At 49.0% G+C, this 26,277-nt stretch overlaps 1 protein-coding gene across 1 annotated transcript in view; it reads right to left on the reverse strand.

Annotated features, from left to right (window-relative positions):
- LOC138353186 (uncharacterized) overlaps positions 1-26,277 on the reverse strand; it is a 61,635-nt gene that overhangs the window by 14,876 nt on the left and 20,482 nt on the right. The window contains exon 4 of the mRNA XM_069306059.1: positions 24,643-24,775. Within this exon, the coding sequence (XP_069162160.1) occupies positions 24,643-24,775 (133 nt within the window). The remainder of the gene's footprint in view (positions 1-24,642; positions 24,776-26,277) is intronic.

A 26,277-nucleotide genomic window follows, 5' to 3' on the forward strand; every position in this document is an offset into this window, starting at 1 on the left:
CGAGAGCAGAGACCTGCTCCCTACCAGGGAGGCTGTCGGCCGGCAGGGGCGAGACAGTCTCTGTCAAGCTACAGACCCCCCCCCCCCCCCTCTCTATTCAACTTAGACTCAGTACTCGGTGAGTGAACATTAAGGTGACTTGGTCGTGTTTACATATGTTGTGTGATGATCAGGGGCAGTCAAGTTGTAGGGTTCTCAGATTCTTGGATGATGACTCACTATGCATATTAAACTGGAACATTTTAATTGAATTGCTAAATTATGATACTTCATGTGAAATATAATTATGAATTTATTATTTAAATTGTGTTTAACTTTGTTCCCTAAAGATTTTGAGTTGAGGTGAGAAAGCCTCTGTAGTTACTGGTTTCATGGTTTAGAATGAGTACATGATAAAGATGGGAACTACTAATAATGAACTCATGATAACATCTTTTGAGAATTTTGTGATACAGGCAAGTTCCATTCCTTGTCTTGTATGTAATGATCATGAATGGATGGTGGCAGCATTTCGTCTTCTACTATCTACTCTTCTACTTCTACTATCTACTCTTCTCCTTCTACCTATCTACACCTCTCCCTCCACCCTTCTCTAAACTCTCACTTTCAACTAATGACCCTCCTTGCCCCTCCCACCTCTCTCCCTCTCACCCCAAACCCTCACTAATTACTTCACTATTCATTTCTTTCCTCTCGTATTCTCTTATACGTTTGTGGCAATGATTCTGTATTCTAGAGTTCTCTCTAGAGTTTCGGGTAACTGATCAAGTGACGGCGCCTTGTAGTCTTAGCACCTAGGTAGTCAAATACCTAGGTTACAAGGTGTTGAACGAGAGAGGTTGCCTTAGGAACTCTGGAGGGTGCTCTAGAATAGTTAGCTAACTGGGGACGGGATAACGGACTAGAGAGAGTTAACTGGGGGGTGGAATAATGGACAAGATAGAGCTATTTCCCCCACCCCCCGTTACACCACGCCAATCACCAACTAGGCCTATCATGGAAAGGGGGGGGGGGGGGTATTCAGACGGACCTGGTGCCCTGGACACTGAGCCTTACAGGACAATTTATCAACTGTCCAAGCCTGTGGTAAGAATGGAGGGGACGGAGGAGAGGGAAAAGGCTTGGAGGCTTAGAAGAGGTAACTGGGAAGGTTAGGGAAGGTCGGAGAGAGGGAGACAGTCGCCCCCCTGGGAGAGAGGGGGACAGTCGCCCCCTGGGAGAGAGGGGGACAGTCGCCCCCTGGGAGAGAGGGGGGGGGGACAGTCGCCCCCCTGGGAGAGAGGGGGGGGGGACAGTCGCCCCCTGGGAGAGAGGGAGACAGTCGCCCCCTGGGAGAGAGGGGGACAGTCGCCCCCTGGGAGAGAGGGGGGGGGGACAGTCTCTCCCAGAGGGGCGAGGGGGGGGACAGTCGCCCCCTGGGAGAGAGGGGGACAGTCGCCCCCTGGGAGAGAGGGGGGGGCAGTCGCCCCCCTGGGGGAGATGGGGGGGACAGTCGCCCCCTGGGAGAGAGGGGGGTACAGTCGCCCCCTGGGAGAGAGGGGGGTACAGTCGCCCCCTGGGAGAGAGGGGGGTACAGTCGCCCCCTGGGAGAGAGGGGGGACAGTCGCCCCCCCGTTTGGTTAGGTTCGGTCATATATTTACGTTAATTTTAACTCCAATAAAAAAAATTGACCTCATACATAATGAAATGGGTAGCTTTATCATTTCATAAGAAAAAAATTAGAGAAAATATATTAAATCAGGAAAACTTGGCTTATTAGGCAAATCGGGCCTTGCATAGTAGGCTGAGAAGTGCGTTCTGGCTACTAGGAACGATATATATATATATATATATATATATATATATATATATATATATATATATATATATATATATATATATATATAAACCAGACAAGGTCCAGATACCTACTTTGAGGTGTTTTCGGGGCTTAGCGTCCCCGAGGCGTCACCTGCCTCAGGTCATTGACCAGGCTTCATGGTTGCTGGACTGGTCAAACCAGGCTGTTGGACGCGGCTGCTCGCAGCCTAACATATGAGTCACAGCCTGGTTGATCAGGTATACTTTGGAGGTGCTTGTCAAGTTCTCTCTTGAACACTGTGAGGGGTCGACCTGTTATGCCCTTTATGTGTAATGGAAGCTTGAACAGTCTCGGGCCTCTGGTGTTGATAGAGTTCTCTCACAGAGTACCTATTGCACCTCTGCTCTTCAACGGGGGTATTCTGCACATCCTGCCATGCCTTCTGGTCTCATGTGATGTTATTTCTGTGTGCAGGTTTGGGACCAGCCCTTCTACTATTTTCCACGTGTAAATTATTATGTATTTCTCCCGCTTGTGCTCAAGAGAATACAGATTTAGGCTCTTTAGTCGGTCCCAATAGTTTAGATGTTTTACCGAGTGGATTCTAACAGTAAAGGATCTCTGCACGCTCTCCAGGTCAGCAATTTCTCCAGTTTTGAAAGGTGCTGTCATTGTGCAGCAGTACTCCACTCTAGAGAGCACTAGCGTCTTGAAGAGTATCATCATCGGTATAGCATCTCTAGTGTGAAAAGTTCTTGTTATCCAACGTGTCATTTTTCTTGCAGTTGTGACGGCTACTTTATTGTGTTCTTTAAAGGTAAGGTCTTCCGACATCAGTACACCCAAGTCCTTAACATTGCCTTTTCGTTCTATGTTATTATTTGACTGAGTTTTGTACATGGTTTCCGTTTTTATATTTTCATTTTTTCTGTAGCTGGAACTTATCTTCGTTAAAAACCACATTATTTTCTGTAGCCCATAGAAAGACCTGATTTACATCTGATCGGAGGTTTGCCGTGTCCTCCATGTTGCCTACTCATAAAAATCCTAGTGTCATCTACAAAGTATACAAATGATAGACACTGTTGGCTGTATGGCCAATTCAATCGAAGACGAGGGGGGGGGGGGGTAAGGCCCAGGGGCGAACCCATAGCCATCTTCAACTCCAACACAGTGCTCGGATACAACTTCAACAGCCTACTTAACTCCAGCCAGTATGTCTCCGAGAAGACAGCGATGGCAAAGGGATCACTGACGAGGCTGTTCTGCTGCAGACAAGCCGCATCCCACGTCAAGCTCCACCTGTCCAGAATGATTATAAGGCCAAGCCTGTAATATCATGTCCCCCCCTGAACCTCACCAACAAGACCAACATGCGGACGATCCAACGGGTCCAAAACAAAGAACTCCGCTTGGTGGCGGGCCTGACGCTGGCGGACAGGGGTAACAACACACCAGGGGCCAGATTCACGAAGCAGTTACGCAAGCACTTACGAACGTGTACATCTTTTCTCAAACTTTGACGGCTTTAGTTACAATTATTAAACAGTTTACAAGCATGAAAACTTGCCAATCAACTGTTGTTATTGTTATAAACAGCCTCCTGGTGCTTCAGAGCTCATTAACTGTTTAATAAGTGTAAACAAAGCCGCCAAAGATTGAGAAAAGGTGGACAGGTTCGTAAGTGCTTGCTTGACGGCTTCGTGAATCTGGCCCCAGATCCATGGGACTCTCAACATGATGCCAGTGAAAACCAGGCTCAGCTACCTGGCCAGAAGGCAGCTGTGTGAAGCACCTGTATGTCCCAGACCCAGAAGAACTCCATGAAGCAGTAAACACCACCTGTGACTATGAGATCCATGAGACACCACCAACAACCACAAGAATCACTCTCCAACAAAAAGTGATCAGACACATCTATGATCAGACCTTCCCGAGACCTCATATACTAAAAACACTTTTTGTGCTAAGAGCAACTGCTCTTCCTGGTGAGAGAGAGAGAGAGAGAGAGAGAGAGAGAGAGAGAGAGAGAGAGAGAGAGAGAGAGAGAGAGAGAGAGAGAGAGAGAGAGAGACAGAGAGACAGAGAGACAGAGAGACAGAGAGACAGAGAGACAGAGAGACAGAGAGAGAGAGAGAGAGAGAGAGAGAGAGAGAGAGAGAGAGAGAGAGAGAGAGAGAGAGAGAGAGAGAGAGAGAGAGAGACAGAGACAGAGAGACAGAGAGACAGAGAGAGAGAGAGAGAGAGAGAGAGAGAGAGAGAGAGAGAGAGAGAGAGAGAGAGAGAGAGAGAGAGAGAGAGAGAGAGAGAGAGAGAGAGAGAGAGACAGAGAGACAGAGAGACAGAGAGACAGAGACAGAGAGAGAGAGAGAGAGAGAGAGAGAGACAGAGAGAGAGACAGAGAGAGAGAGAGAGAGAGAGAGAGAGAGAGAGAGAGAGAGAGAGAGAGAGAGAGACAGAGAGACAGAGAGAGAGAGAGAGAGAGAGAGAGAGAGAGAGAGAGAGAGAGAGAGAGAGAGAGAGAGAGAGAGAGAGAGAGAGAGAGAGAGAGACAGAGAGACAGAGAGACAGAGAGAGAGAGAGAGAGAGAGAGAGAGAGAGAGAGAGAGAGAGAGAGAGAGAGAGAGAGAGAGAGAGAGAGAGAGAGAGAGACAGAGAGAGAGAGAGACAGAGAGAGAGACAGAGAGAGAGAGAGACAGAGAGACAGAGAGACAGAGAGAGAGAGAGAGAGAGAGAGAGAGAGAGAGAGAGAGAGAGAGAGAGAGAGAGAGAGAGAGAGAGAGAGACAGACAGACAGACAGACAGACAGACAGACAGACAGAGAGAGAGAGAGAGAGAGAGAGAGAGAGAGAGAGAGAGAGAGAGAGAGAGAGAGAGAGAGAGAGAGAGAGAGAGAGAGAGAGAGAGAGAGAGAGAGAGAGAGAGAGAGAGAGAGAGAGAGAGAGAGAGAGAGAGAGAGAGAGAGAGAGAGAGAGAGAGAGAGAGAGAGAGAGAGAGAGAGAGAGAGAGAGAGAAGGGGGGAAGGGGGGGGATGTAGAAGAGATAAAGTGTGTTATTAGCGGAGGTGCGGATAAGGCCAGAGGGTCCAACAAATCAAACATCCGGTGACAAGGACGGAGATAGCGACACCCTTCCTCTCTACCACCACAACACACCTTCCTCCACCACAACACACCTGCCTCCACCACAACACATCTGCCTCCACCACTAGCTAGTGCCACCGCCTGGTGTGACCCGCGACAATAACATTAGAATTGGATTCCTACAACAGGGAGTGCCATACCAATGGTGCCATCTGGCCATAATGGCACACAACCATACCAAACACGAGCGCCCAGGTACACCACATGTGCCATGCACTCATGGTGTGGCAACACACGTCCAGGCGTACCAACACTGACGCACAACCCCAATAAACATTGATTATAAATCCAGCCCCTGTGATGCTAATATAAATATATAAGGCTAATATAAGATGCTAATATAAGGCGTCTGACCTGCCTGGCGTCTGACCTGCCTGGCGTCTGACCTGCCTGGCGTCTGACCTTCCTGGCGTCTGACCTGCCTGGCGTCTGACCTGCCTGGCGTCTGACCTGCCTGGCGTCTGACCTGCCTGGCGTCTGACCTGCCTGGCGTCTGACCTTCCTGGCGTCTGACCTTCCTGGCGTCTGACCTGCCTGGCGTCTGACCTGCCTGGCGTCTGACCTGCCTGGCGTCTGACCTGCCTGGCGTCTGACCTGCCTGGCGTCTGACCTGCCTGGCGTCTGACCTGCCTGGCGTCTGACCTGCATGGCGTCTGACCTGCCTGGCGTCTGACCTGCCTGGCGTCTGACCTGCCTGGCGTCTGACCTGCCTGGCGTCTGACCTGCCTGGCGTCTGACCTGCCTGGCGTCTGACCTGCCTGGCGTCTGACCTGCCTTGCGTCTGACCTGCCTGGCGTCTGACCTGCCTGGCGTCTGACCTGCCTGGCGTCTGACCTGCCTGGCGTCTGACCTTCCTGGCGTCTGACCCTGGCGTCTGACCTGCCTGGCGTCTGACCTGCCTGGCGTCTGACCTGCCTGGCGTCTGACCTTCCTGGCGTCTGACCTGCCTGGCGTCTGACCTTCCTGGCGTCTGACCTGCCTGGCGTCTGACCTTCCTGGCGTCTGACCTGCCTGGCGTCTGACCTGCCTGGCGTCTGACCTGCCTGGCGTCTGACCTTCCTGGCGTCTGACCTGCCTGGCGTCTGACCTGCCTGGCGTCTGACCTTCCTGGAGTTTGACCTTCCTGGAGACTCCAGCCTACTCTACTCACTGGACGTTGGTCTTGCTGAAGGCTGCGACTACATACAGCCAGTCAGGAAGAAGCGGGCTTAAAATGTGTGGAATACCAGTCACTCACCCACACCCTCTGACCATCTCACTAGTGCTCTCTAGGGTGGAATATTGTTGCACACTAACAGCCCCATTCAGAGCCGAAGAAATTGCTGACCTAGAGAGCGAGCAGATATCCATTACCGCCAGAATCCACTCTATAAGTCATATTATTGGAACCGATTAAGAGTTCGAAATGTGTAATCTCTAGAGCGCAGGCGGGAGAGATACATAATAATCTACACGTGGAAGATAGCAGAGGAACTGGTAATCAACCTGTCCTCTTAAAAATAACGTCGCTTTTGGCCGTTTATTAGTATGGCCGAAAGTGGACGTAATTTGAAAATGAAAAAAAAAAAAATTAAATAAATTTGGGATTTTTTTTTTCAACAACAGTAAGTTAAGGGTCCTCTGATAGGTGGGCAGGAAATTCTCATAAAGTTTCAAAACGTTATGAAAAACGTTAATTGAAAGTTTCCTCTCCTAACCTTACCGAGTAAGCCGGACGACTCAAACAGAAAACGGGACAGTACGTCACTTTTGTGAGTCGATTTCATTTCAAATTATGTCCAAATTTGGCCATATCGCGCATACCAGCGAAAAGCGACATTATTTTTAAGACGACGGGTTGTCCAATCACATGAGACCAGTAGACATGGCAAGATGTGCAGAATACCCCCGTTGAAATGTAGAGGTGCAATAGGCACGCTGAGGGAGAACTATCAACATCAGAGGCCCGAGACTGTTCAACACGCTTCCACTACACATAAGGGACATAACTGGCCGACCCCTCACAGAGTTCAAGAGAGAACTCTACAAACACCTCCAAAGAATAGTTGATCAAGCAGGCTGTGATTCATTCGTCAGGCTGCGAGCAGCCGCGTCCAACAGCCTTAGTTGACCAGACGACCAACCGGGAGGCCTGATCGGAGACAGGGCCGCGAGGCTGTTGATCCCCCGGAAGCTACACAAGGTAGACACTAGGTAGGGTATTATCTGTGATATATTGCATATGTATATTCAGTGTATATGTACATATTTAAGTACATTTGGTGGTGGTGTTGTGTAGTGTTGTTTAACCCCCTTCCCTGTCTGGTTGTGTAGTACTGCTCCTCCGTTCCTGATAACTTCACCGTAACTTGGGGTCGGATCTCTCAAGAACGAGGCACCAAGGCCCTATAAAAAGAGAGAGGAAAAAGAAGGCGAGTTACTGGGTAGGTGAGGCCACGACACCTGGGCACGGGGTGTGGTGGGAGTTAAGGTGTGGGTGGTTAAGGGTGCACTCCTCAACTGTGCTGGATGAAGTTGTTCTCGGGGCTGTTTAGTCCCGCCTCTCACCACTTCTTTACAGGTTTCTGAGCCAAACGGACTTTGTGATGCAGTATTTACATTTGGAGATGTGAATGGCGTCTGCCTCTACCATTTAACTGCACACGGCATTCCACTTGTTCATTACTCTAAACACATTCTTTCCATTTTCCATTTCCATTTCTGCCCGAAACGCTGTGCGTACTAGTGGCTTTACAAGAATGTAAATACTGTACTATCCAATGTATTCTCACAAACCCAATGTACCTTCTTGTATATATATAAATAAATAAATAAATAAATAAATTTTCTATTGCTGTCCTGGCAAGTTATGCTTCCACCTGTGCCCTCTTGTTCAAGAACCAGTCATGGCAAGGTCGTGTGTGCCGTGCACATTCCTCACCGCTCGCGTACACCACCACCACACACTCTCACACATATATGAGACACCCGGACAAAAAGTAGTCGACATTTTATCCCACAAGTAAACAATAAGCGGCCACTCTTAGTGGTCCACACATTATACGCGAGCAAGGCTCCTGTTACCTGCGGTAATACTGCTACCACAACCTCCTTGATTGTCACAGCTTTGCCCTTCCCCCATACTCACCACCACCACCAACCCCACACTGCTCAACCCCTCTCACCAACACCACCCTCACACTGCTCAACCCCTCTCACCACCACCACCCCCACACTGCTCAACCCCTCTCACCAACACCACCCCCACACTGCTCAACCCCTCTCACCACCACCACCCCCACACTGCTCAACCCCTCTCACCACCACCAACCCCACACTGCTCAACCCCTCTCACCACCACCACCCCCACACTGCTCAACCCCTCTCACCACCACCAACCCCACACTGCTCAACCCCTCTCACCACCACCACCCCCACACTGCTCAACCCCTCTCACCACCACCAACCCCACACTGCTCAACCCCTCTCACCACCACCACCCCCACACTGCTCAACCCCTCTCACCACCACCACCCCCACACTGCTCAACCCCTCTCACCACCACCACCCCCACACTGCTCAACCCCTCTCACCACCACCAACCCCACACTGCTCAACCCCTCTCACCACCACCAACCCCACACTGCTCAACCCCTCTCACCACCACCACCCCCACACTGCTCAACCCCTCTCACCACCACACTGCTCAACCCCTCTCACCCCCACACTGCTCAACCCCTCTCACCCCCACCACCCCCACACTGCTCAACCCCTCTCACCAACACCACCCCCACACTGCTCAACCCCTCTCACCACCACCACCCCCACACTGCTCAACCCCTCTCACCAACACCACCCCCACACTGCTCAACCCCTCTCACCACCACCACCCCCACACTGCTCAACCCCTCTCACCAACACCACCCCCACACTGCTCAACCCCTCTCACCAACACCACCCCCACACTGCTCAACCCCTCTCACCACCACCACCCCCACACTGCTCAACCCCTCTCACCACCACCACCCCCACACTGCTCAACCCCTCTCACCACCACCACCCCCACACTGCTCAACCCCTCTCACCAACACCACCCCCACACTGCTCAACCCCTCTCACCAACACCACCCCCACACTGCTCAACCCCTCTCACCACCACCACCCCCACACTGCTCAACCCCTCTCACCACCACACTGCTCAACCCCTCTCACCCCCACCAACCCTTAGATGGCTTACTCACAGACATTTTGATTCCTACTGGAGTTAGATCTATGTTGCATTAGCTGTGTTAGGGAGTAACTTTGATCCGGGATAGTTCTTGAATTTATTGAGTTAGAATGCTGAGGGTGTACACGCTATATATTCCTCCATGGGCATGATTAGTTAGTTCTTCAGATTGTCTTTGTCGTGCTAATTTTGTGATATATACTGGGCCAATATGTGTCTTACCGCTCTAATGATGAACACGCTCTAATGGTGAACACGCTCTAATGGTGAACACGCTCTAATGGTGAACAACACTGTTTCTAATATATCTCCCATTTGAAAGTGTAAGCTAAATATCACTCACTATGCCAAAAATGGGGGATTGATTTCAACTGTTGTACACCTGTTTAGTTCAATCACTACTGTAATGATTTGTACCTAGAAATTACGAATACAATTTTCGATTCTGAATCTGGCCTGGTTGATACCTGGTTGATGGGGTTCTGGGAGCTTTTCTACTCCCCAAGCCCGGCCCGAGGCCAGGCTTGACTTGTGAGAGTTTGGTCCACCAGGCTGTTGCTTGGAGCGGCCCGCATACCCACCACAGCCCAGCGACTGTGGAGAGTCATTACTCACCCCCTAGTCAACAGTGCACCAAGTTCAACCACACGCCTTAATGTACATGTAGGCACTCCAGTAGGCTCAGGAACCTGTACACCAGTAGATTGACAGGTGAGAGGCGGAACCAAAGAGCCAGAGCTCAACTCCCGCAAGCACAACTAGATATGTGGTGGAGGCTGACTCCATACACAGTTTTAAATGTAGACATGATAGAGCTCGAGAAGCTCATGAATCTGTACTCCAGTAGATTGACAGGTGAGAGGCGGGACCAAAGAGCCAGAGCTCAACCCCCGCAAGCACAAATAGATGAGTACTAGTCTTAGAGGATAATTATTCAACCCGTCCTCTTGAATACTATATCCCATTTTGACGAATAAATTCCATAAGGCCGAAAAGTTATGAACTAAAAATCATAGCGACTCGCAAACATTACACGGTCTCCCGTTTTCTGTTCGCGAGTCCAACATTACACAGTCTCCCGTTTTCTGTTCGCGGGTCCTGGATTAAGTTCGACAAATTTAGTACATCAGTTTAGTGAGGTTGTCAACGCTCGGGAGGGCGGCCCGAAATATTAGCCTGGCAACGCGTCGTTATCAACCAATTAACTAAATCCTCACATGAAATTAAAGGCAAGTTGGGTTATTTGTATTCCGCACGGTAATCTCTCTATTAGCAGTGTTGACACACGCGGTCACCAGAGTGGGGTGGTCATCACTACCAGGTCACAACCTCTCCTCCCACACTGAACGTCGCTTTTAGCACGTATGCGTTACATAAGGCCAAGAAATTGACGTACTAGAAAATGGAAAGTGGCTGGCGAAGTTGGCGTACTGTTCCGTTTTCTGTTTTAGGTCCTCTGGTAGGTTAGGAGATGACTATATTGACCGTTTTCTTGACGTTGGGGAAACCTTAGGAGGACGGACTGACCACCTCCCATCTCCAATATCTACCATGACAACCACCCACCATCACCACCACCCACCATCACCTACCATTACCACCATCACCAACATTTACTACCACTAGTATTAGCAACATCCACCACCACCACCACCAGCAGCAGCAGCAGCAGCAGCAGCAGCAGCAGCAGCAACAACCATCTCACCTGACAACAGCAAGCAAGCAGCCCTCGGCGCCACCACAACGCCTCATCCTTACTCACCTAGAATACACAAGGAAACCTATTATTATTATTATCGACAAGTGTATAATGTACAGTCAACATTACAATCAGCAACTAGTTTATATATGAACCAACACACACACACATGAAATTTACCAAAGAGCCAGAGCTCAACCTCCGCAAGCACAATTAGGTAAGTACACACACACACACACACACACACACACACACACACACACACACACACACACACACACACACACACAGGGGCCTCGTAGCCTGGTGGATAGCGCGCAGGGCTCGTAATTCTGTGGCGCGGGTTCGATTCCCGCACGAGGCAGAAACAAATGGGCTAAGTTTCTTTCACCCTAAGTGCCCCTGTTACCTAGCAGTAAATAGGTACCTGGGAGTTAGTCAGCTGTCACGGGCTGCTTCCTGGGGTGTGTGTGGTGTGGAAAAAAAAGGTAGTTAGTAAACAGTTGATTGACAGTTGAGAGGCGGGCCGAAAGAGCAAAGCTCAACCCCCGCAAAAACACAACTAGTAAACACACACACACACACACACACACACACACACACACACACACACACACACACACACACACACAAGGCAAGGGTGGACATCAACACCAACTTAACGCCTACCACTGCCCAAGACAACCAAATTTACACACCACCAATACCACAGCGCGAATGATGTTTAAACCCATTCGCAGCAAGTATTGAACCAAGTGATATTCTTGGAACCAGGCAGGGCGGGCACCTCTCCCTCCCTCTCTCCGTGCTGCTCTCACACACTCTGGGTATTGTGTGGTGATCACCCATCACTCACCGGCTGCTGCCACACTCCTGCCCAACCATCTTATACTTTCCTCTCTAACACCCAGCTTTTGGGGAATCCTATACGAATGTTTATTTTGAGAGAGAGAGAGGAGGGGGCGTCTTCTGTTGGTGGGGAGGGGGGGTCTGGGGGTGGGTGGGGGGTGGCAAAGAAATGGTTTCTCCAGATCTCAAGCCGCCCTTAGGAAATGTAGATGTTTATCTCTCAGAATGTTTGGTAATATGTTTATTGTTTGTGATGTGAGTCTACGCATGTATGAACACGATGCACTGAACGGGGTGAGAATAGCTTGAGCTACCTCATCCCTTTGTGTGTATTTTACCTCAATAAACTTATTTCAATTTCACGCCGCCCCCCTTCCCCTCCCTGTCCACCTGAGCTGCCCAAAAGGTACCTGCGGGAGTGGGTTATCTTGAGATGATTTCGGGGCTTTAGTGTCCCCGCGGCCCGGTCCTCGACCAGGCCTCCACCTCCAGGAAGCAGCCCGTGACAACTGACTAACACCCAGGTACCTATTTTACTTCTAGGTAACAGGGCATAGGGTGAAAGAAACTCTGCCCATTGTTTCTAACCAGCGCCCTGGGATCGAACCCAGGACCACAGGATCACAAGTTCAGCGTGCTGTCCGCTCGGCCGACCGGCTCCCCCCCCCAACAAGTCCGACCGGACGGGCAATTGCCTATTTGTGGACTGCCAAAAAGCCTTTGATACAGTACCACACAGGAGGTTACTATACAAACTTGAGAGACAGGCGGGGGGTTATCTTGAGGTTATCTTGAGATGATTTCGGGGCTTTTAGTGTCCCCGCGGCCGGTCCTCGACCAGGCCTCCACCCCCAGGAAGCAGCCCGTGACAGCTGACTAACACCCAGGTACCTATTTTACTGCTAGGTAACAGGGGCATAGGGTGAAAGAAACTGCCCATTGTTTCTCGCCGGCGCCTGGGATCGAACCCAGGACCACAGGATCACAAGTCCAGTGTGCTGTCCGCTCGGCCGACCGGCTCCCGGCTCCTCCGGGAGTAGACGGAAACGCACTATCATGGGTAAGGAATTACCTAACAGGCAGGTGTCAGAAAGTGACAGTGAGGTTTCTCTGGCGTAGAGAAATAAGCGGGGTGGTTATCTTGAGATAATTTCGGGGCTTAGCGTCCCCGCGGCCCGGTCCTCGACCAGGCCTCTTTTTTGTTACACACCCCCAGGAAGCAGCCCGTAGCAGCTGTCTACCTCCCAGGTACCTATTTACTGCTAGGTAACAGGGGCATCAGAGTGAAAGAAACATTTTGCCCATTTCCGTCTCCACCGGGGATTGAACCCGGAACCACAGGACTACGAATCCTAAGCGCCGTCCATTCAGCTGTCAGGCGCCCAGCCTCAACGGAGTAGAGTAACAAGCGGGGTCCCTCAAGGATCAGTGTTGGGTCCCATATTATTCCTCATTTATGGAAACGACTTGACTGCAGGAGTTGAGTCTTATATGTCAATGTTTGCAGATGATGAGAAACTATTGAGGGTTGAGGCAGATGAGGACTTTAAGATTCTCCAGGATGACTTGAACAGGTGGCAGAGCTGGTCCGAGAAATAGCTGCTAGAGTTCAACACCAGCAAGTGTAAGGTGAATGGAAATTGCATCAGGAGCCCCTCTTCACCCGTCTTGCTCGAATCAACTTTTTTACCTGCAAAACGGTTCTTACGAGTTTATCGGTGTCACTGCTAGTGCTTATTCGAGCGCGCAGGGCCGGACACTGTCACTGGTCCATCTGTAACTTCCAGGAGCACGACCCTGCGGGACAGGCAGCCACTGTACCGTGCAAAGTACAGCTGGACACGGGGTTGTCGCGCCCCATCTTGTGGCCAACAAGTGCAATGTACTGAAACAAGTCTGTATAAACTGCATAAACACTGTATACGTCTGTATAAACACTGTATAAACATCAGAGGTCCGCGGTTGTTCAACGTCCTCCCAGCAAGCATAAGAAATATTGCCGGAACAACCGTGGACATTTTCAAGAGGAAACTAGATTGTTTCCTCCAAGGAGTGCCGGACCAACCGGGCTGTGGTGGGTATGTGGGCCTGCAGGCCGCTCCAAGCAACAGCCTGGTGGACCAAACTCTCACAAGTCAAGCCTGGCCTCGGGCCGGGCTTGGGGAGTAGAAGAACTCCCAGAACCCCATCAACCAGGTATCAACCAGGTAAGTGGTAGAAGCACTTATACAACTTATACTTATAGCACTTATACTTATACTCCTTACACAACTTTAAGGCCACATACGACAAAGATCTCCAATGTTAGCCATTAAAAAGAAAAACAGGTACAAGAAGGCTAGGAGGCGGGGCTGAAGAGCTAGAGCTCCCTCTGCCGCGCTCAATATTAAGTCCCGGCCATGCTTCCCACAGCTTGAAGGGGCAACAACAACCACAAATATTTCAATAAGTGTCTATGATAACGAGAACCCTAAGAATATTAGAGATTGATTGATTGATGAAGATTAAGCCACCCAAGAGGTGGCACGGGCATGAATAGCCCGTAAGTGGTGGCCCTTTCGAGCCATTACCAGTATCAAAAGATGATACTGGAGATCTGTGGAGGCGCAACAGCACCCTGCGTGACGGGAGATGTCTCCCGGACCAAGTGGTGACCAAATGGTGCAATATTAGAGTGTGCATTGCAGCCAGCAAAGAGAGGAGAAGGAAACATATACTACAGTCGCCCTTAAGAAACTCATTTGCTTTTACGACATTTTCTGCTGCATGAGAAAAGAAAACGACTCCTGCCTTGGACTAACTTAACTAAATTGATTTGCCAAAACATTTGCTGCCATTATTAACAGCAGTCGGGGTTCGCTATACACGAGCGTGCACACACACACACACACACACACACACACACACACACACACACACACACACACACACACACACACACACACACATTAGAGATATTAGAAAGAACTTTTTTAGTGTCAGAGTGGTTGACAAATGGAATGCATTAGGAAGTAATGTGGTGGAGGCTGACTCCATACACAGTTTCAAGTGTAGATTTGATAGAGCCCAATAGGCTCAGGAATCTGTGCACCAGTAGATTGACAGTTGAGAGGCGGGACCAAAGAGACACAGTTCAACCTCCGCAAGCACAAATAGGTGAGTACAAATAGACACGTTGTTTGGATCGAAATGGGCATTTACCTTCACCCGTATGTGTCAGTCCTTGCTATGAATTTATATATATTCCAGGGTGATGTAAATTAATAGAATAGGGACTTCGCAAGGCAAAGTCCACAGATTTCGTCGGGGGTCGTCATAGCGCCGACCCCGACCTGCCTATGACAATACCATACCCATCTTCATTCACCCTGCAAATTTGGGTGAGGCCAAGCATGTGGCCTCCAGCCTTGGACACTTCTACCTTGAGGAGGTTATTCTCCCTTATATATATAAATAAATTAACGCATTTGAAAATAAGAAGTTTGAAAATATATCATCACTGAAGGGTCTCCAACCCGATGATTATTTAAACGAGTCTAGACTGTACTAACAGGAAGGAACAAGACTCAACAAAGTGTCCAGGCTTGCGTTTCAAGACGTCCTCCGGATATCAACTGGAAACAGCGAATTTTGAAAAATAAACAATAATATAATGGCGTGAAAACTACAAAGAATCCCTTCGGGGGGGGGGGGGGATGGGGGGGGGGTGAATACCTCATGAGTACGTGATTGATTTCCCAACAGCTGCCGTCATCACCAGTCATCAACTATGAGCCACAAGTACACACTTAGAAGGCAGCGGCGGGAGCAACACGGGCTGGCTCTCACATATGTGTTAACTTGTTTATATGATGGGCCTTAATGCTATTAAATTATCTTCATAAGACGTGCTCTGGCCGCATCTGTCAATGGCAAGTGGTTCCTTACCTGCCGGAATTTATTGTGGGAATGTACACTTGGTCAACAATATTTACATTTGGTTGCTTTTGTGGGATTGGTGCCAGTCTTCCGGAGCATACGGATCTATCTTGACGTTATCTTGAGATGATTTCGGGGCTTTTTAGTGTCCCCGCGGCCCGGTCCTCGACCAGGCCTCCACCCCCAGGAAGCAGCCCCTGACAGCTGGCTAACACCCAGGTACCTATTTTACTGCTAGGTAACAGGGGCATAGGGTGAAAGAAACTCTACCCAATGTTTCTCGCCGGCGCCTGGGATCGAACCCAGGACCACAGGATCACAAGTCCAGCGTGCTGTCCGCTCGGCCGACCGGCGACCACCGGATAGGAGTAGTCGCAGGCTGTGTTATCTGTTTTCCACGCCTGGTGATGTGTGTGTGTACAGAAAGTGGACGGCCTGCAGCAGGTAACAGCAGCTCTGCTCCAGCCAGCTGATGGGATGTGTCAGAGTTCAGAGTTTCTGCAGAAATGTTTTCATCCTCAGTTTAGAGTTGGTGCTGCTGGAATGTTGACATTAGAGCCTGTGCGTGTTTCCTATCCGGCCAGCTCGTCTCCAATACCATATCCCAACACCCTACATGACTGACATTTCTTCCTTGTTACTCAAGGTTGATGAGGAGCAATATGAGTGTAGCCATTACTCTTACAGTGTCTGGTGGCATAAGGTTGGAATGGTTGTACTGAGGTCAGTGTTCATCATCAGCCCGGGGTTGAACGCTAGTCGCCTGCCCAGTCTGCCGGATATCACCTCACCAACACACACCACCAACATTTGCTTGGCGCACCATTATTTACTTCCTTGGGACGGGGGATAAGAAAAAGATAAGCACTAAGAAGCTGAGTTGTCGTTGTTTAAGATTCAGCTACTGGGAACAAAACGTTCCAAGTAGCACGGGCTATGGTGAGCCCGTAGTGGACTTACCTGACACAGGAGCGGGGCTGTAACTTTTGTGTGTGAGAAGCTGGGGCGAGGGACAACAGGGGCCATAATATCACCAGTGTACAGGTGACCACACACACACACACACACACACACACACACATCCAGCACCGCTCCTGTGCCAGGTAAGTTACGGGCTCACCATAGCCCGTGCTACTTGAAACTTGTTCCGAGTAGCTGAATCTATAACAACAGGTGACCACAGCAGATTTGAGGTGGATAAACCAGGTTGTTGTTGGTCGACACTTGGAGACACAGCACAATAACACCCACTTCTCTCTCTTGGGACAGAGAAGTGGGTGTTACCTCGCTCCTCACGAGCTTCACACCTCGTGAGAGCGAGCACACAGAAACAATGCCGCCAGACAATTGCTCGAGAATTATATAATAATGACACGACGCATAACAACGACGTCACAGGCGGAGTCTACAAAAATATTCGTCTGTCCTCTGGATAAGATATTCAAATGTCAGCTTACCTCACATTATTGTGCTTTTTAGTACGTTTTTAGCTGGCAGACTTTAGGGTAAGGGGAGGCAGCCGTGAGTGTTCTAGGGTAAGGGGAGGCAGCCGTGAGTGTTCTAGGGTAAGGGGAGGCAGCCGTGAGTGTTCTAGGGTAAGGGGAGGCAGCCGTGAGTGTTCTAGGGTAAGGGGAGGCAGCCGTGAGTGTTCTAGGGTAAGGGGAGGCAGCCGTGAGTGTTCTAGGGTAAGGGGAGGCAGCCGTGAGTGTTCTAGGGTAAGGGGAGGCAGCCGGGTGTGTTCTAGGGTAAGGGGAGGCAGCCGGGTGTGTACCCGGGTAAGGGGAGGCAGCCGGGTGTGTACCCAGGTAAGGGGAGGCAGCCGGGTGTGTACCAGGGTAAGGGGAGGCAGCCGGGTGTGTACCAAGGAAGCCTAGGAGGGAAGAGAGAGAGACAAACACTGGAGACGACAGGACCGAGTGTTGAGGACCTCAACAGCTTACAAACGCACTTGAAGCAGCGGGGAGCTTACTGTGCGCCAACAAGCTGGAGGCCACCTGCTTCAGTACGCCTCACCTGGGTGACGTCTGTTGCTACTGTGATCTCAGACTGGAATAAAGTGACGTCTTGGCAAGTGAGAGAGTAGGCGGGAGGCATTAAGATGGGAGAGAGCACGTGGGTGGCGCACACAACACTGGCTTATATGAGGCAAATATGACCAATTACATACACTTCTCCTCTCACACCACAACCACCATCACCACATTCTCCACCAACAGTTGTGCACTACAGTCACAACGCCACTATAACCATCTCTCGTCCCAGAGTAAAGCAGTATAGTCTTACATTCACAACAGTTACCTATCAAGATTAAATGGTTTTTAAAACCCACGTTGACCATCGCTATAAAACGTTAAGGTTTAAGTAAGTTAAATATGTGTCCCATTGTGAATTCGTGCAATCAAAGTGTACTCGCCTAGTTGTGTTTGTGGGGGTTGAGCTCTGGCTCTTTCGTCCCGACTCTCAACTGTCAATCAACTGGTGTACAGGTTCCTGAGCCTACTGGGCTCAGGAACTCACCTAAAATTGAAACTGTGTAAAGAATCAGCCTCCACCACATCACTGCATTGTGTCCCCTAGTGCGTGTGCCTCGTGTGCTAAATAAAGTCTTTATTTACCCTATCAATTCATCTGAGAATAGTGTATGTGATCATGTCTCCCTTAACTCTTCTGTCTTCTAGTAACGTGAGGTTTAGCTCCCGTAGTCTCTCCTCGTAGCTCATATTACTCAACTCGGGCACTAGTTTGGTGGAAAACCTCTGAACCTTCTCCAATTTAATCTTATGCTTGACTAGATATGGACTCCATGTATTGGGAGAGGGGTAGGGGGGTCTAGGGAAGGGGGCCAGGGAGAGAGATGGTGTGAGGGTCAAGGGAAGGAGGGGGGGGGGGGGCAGGGAGGGAATGGGGAGAGAGGGAAGGGAAGGTTGAATGAGCATTTCAATGGGGACAGGGAGGATTCAGGTTGAGAATGGTTTCTGTAGGGAGGTGGGTGGGCGTGTTGCCCTCCCCCTTTTAGGTAGCTGGGGTGCTGGTTGGGGGTTCCCCACACCCCTCTGGAAATGTGTGTTGGGGACTGTGGTTCCAACCTGTCCTCTTAATTCGCAGTATTTTTAGTATACCAGTATACTAAGTATACCTCTTACCAGTATCAGTATACCTCTTGCCCCAGTATTCGCAATGTCATTTTCATATTCTCTGCTTCTGTTCTCACTCTGAGGTTCTCAGTGTGAGAGAGTTAGTAACAGTTGATTGATTGACAGTCGAGAGGCGGGCCGTAAGAGACACAGCTCAACCCTGGGAAGCATAACTAGGTGAATACACACATCACCACACCGCCTTCACCAACATTAACACTCAGTGTGTGTGTGTGGGGGGGAGGGGGGGTGGCGGGGATGGGGGAGGGGGGGTGGCGGGGATGGGGGGAGGGGGGGGGAGCCGGGAAGGCCAAAGTGGCCAGCCCCCACACCACGCCCCCCCCTGGCCCACTGCCTCTACCGCGTGTGTAGTGGTGCGCTGAGTCACAGTCAGCTCTGGAGGAAATTACCTTGCAGGATTCCCTGAATGTCCTTCATTGATGCACATATTCCTGGGAAAACATAGCGGGGAAGTTTGACGAGGGTGCCCGCCTCCAGCACCACACACACGCACGCACATTGTATGTTTACATTGGTTAGAAAGGCGGAGTCCAAGAGCTAATAGCTCGATTCTACAGATAAAAATAGTAATACACACACACACATATATGGCAGTGATGTTGTGGAGGAAAACTCCATACACAGCTTCAAATGTAGATATGATAGAGCCCAGTAGGCTCAGGAATCTGTACACCAGTTGATTGACAGTTGAGAGGAGGGACCAAAGAGCTAAAGCTCAACCCCTGCAAGCACAAATAGGTGAGTACACACACACACACACACACACACACACACACACACACACACACACACACAGCAAACTGGAAAATGCAAGGAATTACAGAGATGTATACCTTCAGAGGGACATGACCAAAGACGAGATAATAAGGGCAGCAGATGCAAGGAAAAGCAGGGTGAGGGAAGGGAGCCAGGGAACCTCAGCCTCCAACCCAGCAATCCCAGTAGGGAGTGGGGAACCCCAATACAGCAATTCAGGAACCCCAGAGGGGATTGCAACACCCCAACTCACCACCCCATAAGGCCCCCCTACCTCGAGCACATATCCTTCCTTGCCTATGCACAATGCCTACCCTATCACCCAAATCCTCCCTCCCCCCTCCTTACCCCCATTATCCCCTGCCTTCCCATCCCCCCTTTTTTTTGGGGGGGGGAGTAAAGAGGAAGGAGAGGCATAGGTGAAGGGAAGTATAGAAGTGGGAAATACAGTGAGAGGTATGAAAGCAGGCGGGCTGTCCGCCTTGCTGACACGATGTGTGGGTGTTGGCAGCTAAGCTAAGCTGGCTCCCTCTTGTCAGGGAGCTGTGTGTGTGTGAGAGGTTCTTCACATGTGTTTCACCATATATGGATGTCCATAGATGAATACTGTGTAGCATTCATATATACACACTCCGATGCTTCTACACATGCTTCCCATCCCCTGGTCTTCTTCCTGTCCCAAGCAGACCCAGGCGAGACCTAAGTCCTCCATCCCCCATCCCACCACCCCCCAAATCCCTGTCAACTACCCCACTGGAGGGCGTGTCCTCACCTGGAGCAATCCCTGCCCCCAACTCTGAGCATTCCCTGCCCCCTCCATTCCCAGGACTTATTCCTGTCCCAAGCAGGCCTGGGCAAGACCTAAGTCCTCCATCCCTCACCTCATCTTCTCCTGAACCCCTGACAACTACCTCACAGGAGGATGAGCCTACCCAAGTAGCAATGACCATTGAACAACTTCTTACACTTGTGGGGAAAGAGGGTGAAAATGGATATAGGAAAGTGAGCTTCAAGGTAATGTACTCAAACATCGATGGGATTACCAATAAAGCAAGTGAACTGGTAGAAAGGATGCAAGAAGAGAACCCAGATGTAATAGGACTCATAGAAACAAAATTGTCAGGAGCCATAACAGATGCTGTGTTTCCAAAAGACTACTATATAGTAAGGAAAGAGAGGGAAGGGAGAGGAGGTGGAGGAGTGGCCCTGTTGATAAGGAAAGACTGGAGTTTTGATGAGATGAAAATTCCGGGCTGTGACTGGTTCAGAGATTACATAACAGGAACTATGACAATGGGTGGACCCAAGATAATAGTTACAGTCATTTACAACCCTCCCCTAAACGACAGAAGATCCAGACAGGAGTTTGATAGGAACAACATGGCAACCAATAATATAATGGAAAGAGCAGCTTCAGTTGCCTGCAGGAGTGGCTCCAGACTCTTAATCATGGATGATTTCAATCATGGAAAGATAGACTGGGAGAATTGGCACTCACATGGAGGTGAAAATACATGGAGCTAAACTCTTGGAAGTGACAACAAGGAACTTTCTGAGCCAACACGTCAGAGAACCCACAAGAATGAGAGGCAATGACGAACTAGCTAGACTCGACCTGATATTCACATTGAATGATTCAGAAATAGGGGAAGTCAAATTTGAAGCCTCAATAGAAATGACTGACTACAGAGTATTGATATTTGAGTATTTGGTGGAGGTAGGGATAACATATCCAAGGATGGGATCGGAAGGGAAAAGACTAAATTACCGAAGAGGAAAATATGATGAGATGAGGAACTTCCTAAGGGAAATACCATGGGAAACAGAACTCAGAGATAAGACTGTGCAGGAAATGATGGATTTTGTAATCCAGAAATGCCAGTTAGCTGCAAACAAGTTTATCCCAGTCCAAAAGGAGATAAACGAAAAAAAACAGAAGAATCCATGGTTCAACCAGGAATGTTAGGTAGTGAAGCAATTGAGTAAAAGAACATGGAGAAACAACAGGAATAATAGAACAGCAGGGAGAGATACCAGAGGGCCAGGAATGAGTACCTCAGAGTGAGGAGAGAAGCAGAGAGACAGTATGAAAATGACATTGCGAGTAAAGCCAAGACCCCAACCAAAACTACGCCACAGCCAAATCAGGAGGAAAACAGCGGTGAAGAAACAAGTGATGAAACTGAGAAGGGGAGAACAGATACACAGAGATTGACATAGAGGTGTATGAAGAACTCAACAGGAGATTCCAGGAAGTCTTCACAGAGAAGACTGATAGGGAGAAGCCCCTGCACTTAATGAGGCAAACCAAGCAACCTTGGAGTAATTTGACCTCACCAGTGATGAGGTCTAAAGGAATCTGTTGGAGCTGAATGTGACAAAGGCTGTTGGGCCTGACAGAATCTCATCGTGGATACTAAAAGAAGGTGCAGAGGCACTAAGTGTGCCACTCTCTATGGTGTATAACAGGTCACTGGAAACAGGAGACCTACAGGAAAGTTGGAAGACACCTAATGTAGTCCATATATGCAAAAAGGGTGACAGGCAAGAGGCACTGAACTATAGGCTAGTTTCCCAAACTTATATACCATGCAAGGTGATGGAGAAGATCGTGAGGAAAAGGCTCGTAGAGCATCTGGAGGGAAAAAGTTGTGACACACCACCAACATGGGTTCAGAGATAGTAAATCGTGCCTTACAGGTTTAATAGAATTCTATGACCAAGCAACAAAAAATAGGCAAGAAAGAGAAGGGTGGGTAGACTGCATTTTCTTGGACTGTCAAAAACCTTTGACACAGTACCCCACAAGACTGATACAAAAGTTGGAGCAACAGGCAAGAGTAAGAGATAAGGTGCTCCAGTGGATAAGGGAGTATCTAAGCAACAGGAAACAGCGAGTAACTGTGAGGGGAGAGACATCAGAGAGGCGAGATGTCACCAGCCGAGTCCCACAGGGCACTGTGGGACACTGTGGGACAATATAAGCTTCCAGAGGGTTTGGACTCGTCCCTCTCAATATTTGCTGATGATGCAAAAATTATGAGAAGAATCAAGACAGATGAAGATAGACAGAGACTACAGGATGACCTGGACAAACTGGAGGAATGGTCTAGAAAATGGCTACTAAAGTTCAACTCAGGAAAGTGTAATGTAATGAAATTAGGCGAAGGGAGCAGAAGGCTGAACACAAGGTACCATCTGAGAGGTGAAATCCTGCAAGAGTCAAATAGAGAAAGATCTGGGGTTGATATCACACCGAACCTGTCCTCAGAGGCCCACATTAAAATGATATCATCAGCGGCATGTGCTAGGTTGGCCAATATAAGAACTGCCTTTAGAAACTTGTGTAAGGAATCTTTCAGAACCCTGTGTACCACTTATGTCAGACCAATCCCGGATATGAAGATACTGCCTGGAGCCCATATCTAGTTAGACACAAGACAAAGTTAGATAAGATTCAGCGGTATGCCATCAGACTTGTCCCGGAACTGAGAGGTATGAGCTACGAGGAAAGGCTGAAGGAGCTGAACCTCACATCCCTGAAAAACAGAAGAGTAAGGGGAGACATGATAACCACCTACAAAATTCTCAGGGAAATTGACAGGATGGCCAAAGACAAACTCTTCAGCACGGTTGGGACACGAACAAGGGGACACAGGTGGAAACTTAGTACCCAAATGAGCCACAGAGTCATTAGAAAGAATTTTTTCAGTGTCAGAGTAGTTAACAAATGGAATACACTAGGAAGTGATAGTAGTGGAGGCTGACTCCATACACAGTTTCAAATATAGGTATAAGAGCCCAGTAGGCTCAGGAATCTGTACACCAGTTGATTGACAGTTGAGAGGCGGGACCAAAGAGACAAACCTGAACCCCCGCAAACACAATTAGGTGAGTACACACACACAGCTTCCACAACACGCACCAGGGCTGTTGACCACCATCTCCCAGACGTCACACACCACTGCGGGCTACACCCCCCCCCTTCTCACCCCCCACATTGATCCTGTAATTACCCCCCCCCCCGCACCCCGCTCTAACATGCACTAAGGTCACCTCACCATGAAGGTTTTCTTGACCTCACGCTCCACTAATCTAGAAACTCCCCTGTGGAAAAACCTTACCTTTAACCTATAGCACCCTAGGGGCCGGCGCCACTGTGGCCGACGCTCCTGTGGCCGACGCCACTATGGCCGACGCCACTGTGGCCGACGCTGCTGCCACCTCCATGATACCTTTCTATGTATGTCAGTGGTAAAGATGTTGTGGGCCCGACCTCAATGGGCAGGAGTCCACTGCAGGCGCCTTTTCATTATGCACCACCGCGGCGCAATATTCGAGGGATAATAGACCCTGGGTCCGCGAGGCCAAAGTCGGGAATTGACTGCACTGCTGCTCGCCCATCTGAGATAGGCCTGTTGGCGGGAATTTGGCCCCTAGGGTGCTATAGGTTAAAGGTCAGGCTCCAGATTGGTAAGGTTTTTCCACAGGGGAGTTTCTAGATTAGTGGAGCGTGAGGTCAAGAAAACCATCATGGTGAGGTGACCTTAGTGCATGTTAGAGCGGGGTGCGGGGGGGGGGGGGGGGGGGGGTAATTACAGGATCAATGTGGGGGGTGAGAGGGGGGGGGGGGTGTAGCCCGCAGTGGTGTGTGACGTCTGGGAGATGGTGGTCAACAGCCCTGGTGCGTGTTGTGGAAGCTGTCTGTGTGTACTCACCTAATTGTGTTTGCGGGGGTTCAGGTTTGGCTCTTTGGTCCCGCCTCTCAACTGTCAATCAACTGGTGTACAGATTCCTGAGCCTACTGGGCTCTTATACCTATATTTGAAACTGTGTATGGAGTCAGCCTCCACTACATCACTTCCTAGTGTATTCCATTTGTTAACTACTCTGACACTGAAAAAATTCTTTCTAACGTCTCTGTGGCTCATCTGGGTACTAAGTTTCCACCTGTGTCCCCTTGTTCGTGTCCCAACCGTGCTGAAGAGTTTGTCTTTGGCCATCCTGTCAATTTCCCTGAGAATTTTGTAGGTGGTTATCATGTCTCCCCTTACTCTTCTGTTTTTCAGGGATGTGAGGTTCTGCTCCTTCAGCCTTTCCTCGTAGCTCATACCTCTCAGTTCCGGGACAAGTCTGATGGCATACCGCTGAATCTTATCTAACTTTGTCTTGTGTCTAACTAGATATGGGCTCCAGGCAGTATCTTCATATCCAGGATTGGTCTGACATAAGTGGTACACAGGGTTCTGAAAGATTCCTTACACAAGTTTCTAAAGGCAGTTCTTATATTGGCCAACCTAGCACATGCCGCTGATATCATTTTAATGTGGGCCTCTGAGGACAGGTTCGGTGTGATATCAACCCCAGATCTTTCTCTATTTGACTCTTGCAGGATTTCACCTCTCAGATGGTACCTTGTGTTCAGCCTTCTGCTCCCTTCGCCTAATTTCATTACATTACACTTTCCTGAGTTGAACTTTAGTAGCCATTTTCTAGACCATTCCTCCAGTTTGTCCAGATCATCCTGTAAGCAGTTGGTATGGGACTACACGTGCGTATCAACCCTGGCTAACACCTACATTAATCTCAGTGTTGCACAACCAGGTGGCGCTGCCACCCACAGGGAAGCAGCCAAATCCCGTAAGTATAGAGAACTGGATCACCACTACAATTTTGTCCCCATTGCTTCTGAGACACTCGGCGCCTGGGGTAAAAGTGCTACCAGTTTTTTGAAGCAACTGGGTTCTAGGCTCATTGAAACGACAAGGGACCCAAGAGCTGCAAGCTTTCTTTTCCAGCGCCTCAGTGTGGCGATACAGAGGGGAAATGCGCACTGCATCCAGGGTTCCTGCCCGCCATCTGAGGAGCTGGAAGAACTCGACAACCTATGATAACCATCTTTGTAACCCATATGTAACTCCTTTTTTGTAACAAAGTTCAAATAAAGTAAATATATGTATATATATATATTTTGTCTTTGAAAAGTCTTTGAAAATGTAATAAGTTTTACGAAACGCGCCCGTGTCGCGTCAGACTAGAAATAAAAATGAATTTTGGAGAATTGATTTTTGATTTACCTCCAACAGTGAAGCGTAATGTACGAAAGATTGAGAAAATTCGTGTTAGAATTATTAATCTTACTTTTTCGGTCATATTTAATAATATATATATATATATATATATATATATATATATATATATATATATATATATATATATATATATATATATATATATTATAATATGCAATTGACGATCACGAAATACTGATCATTTGTATGCGGAAAATCCAGAGAAATGGGAAAGGAAGATGAACGTTTCAGCGGATTAAAGCTGTTGTCAACACACACACCCCCACACACTCCCTCTCTCTTGCTCTCTCTCGCTCTCTCTCTCTTGCTCTCTCTCGCTCTCTCTTTCTCTCTCGCGCTCTCTCTCTCGCTCTCTCTCTCTCTCTCTCTCGCTCTCTCTTTCTCTCTCGCGCTCTCTCTCTCTCTCTCTCTCTCTCTCTCTCTCTCTCTCTCTCTCTCTCTCTCTCAGTCTTTCCTCAGTCTGGTGTTGACAACGGCTTTAATCGGCCGAAACGTTCATCTTCCTTTCCCATTTCTCTGTGGATTTTCCGCATATATATATATATATATATATTCCGCATATATATATATATATATATATATATATATATATATATATATATATATATATATATATATATAATAATGTTGAATATAACCGAAAGGGTAAGATTAAT

Source organism: Procambarus clarkii, chromosome 56 (assembly GCF_040958095.1).
Source record: "Procambarus clarkii isolate CNS0578487 chromosome 56, FALCON_Pclarkii_2.0, whole genome shotgun sequence".
NCBI lineage: Eukaryota > Metazoa > Arthropoda > Malacostraca > Decapoda > Cambaridae > Procambarus > Procambarus clarkii.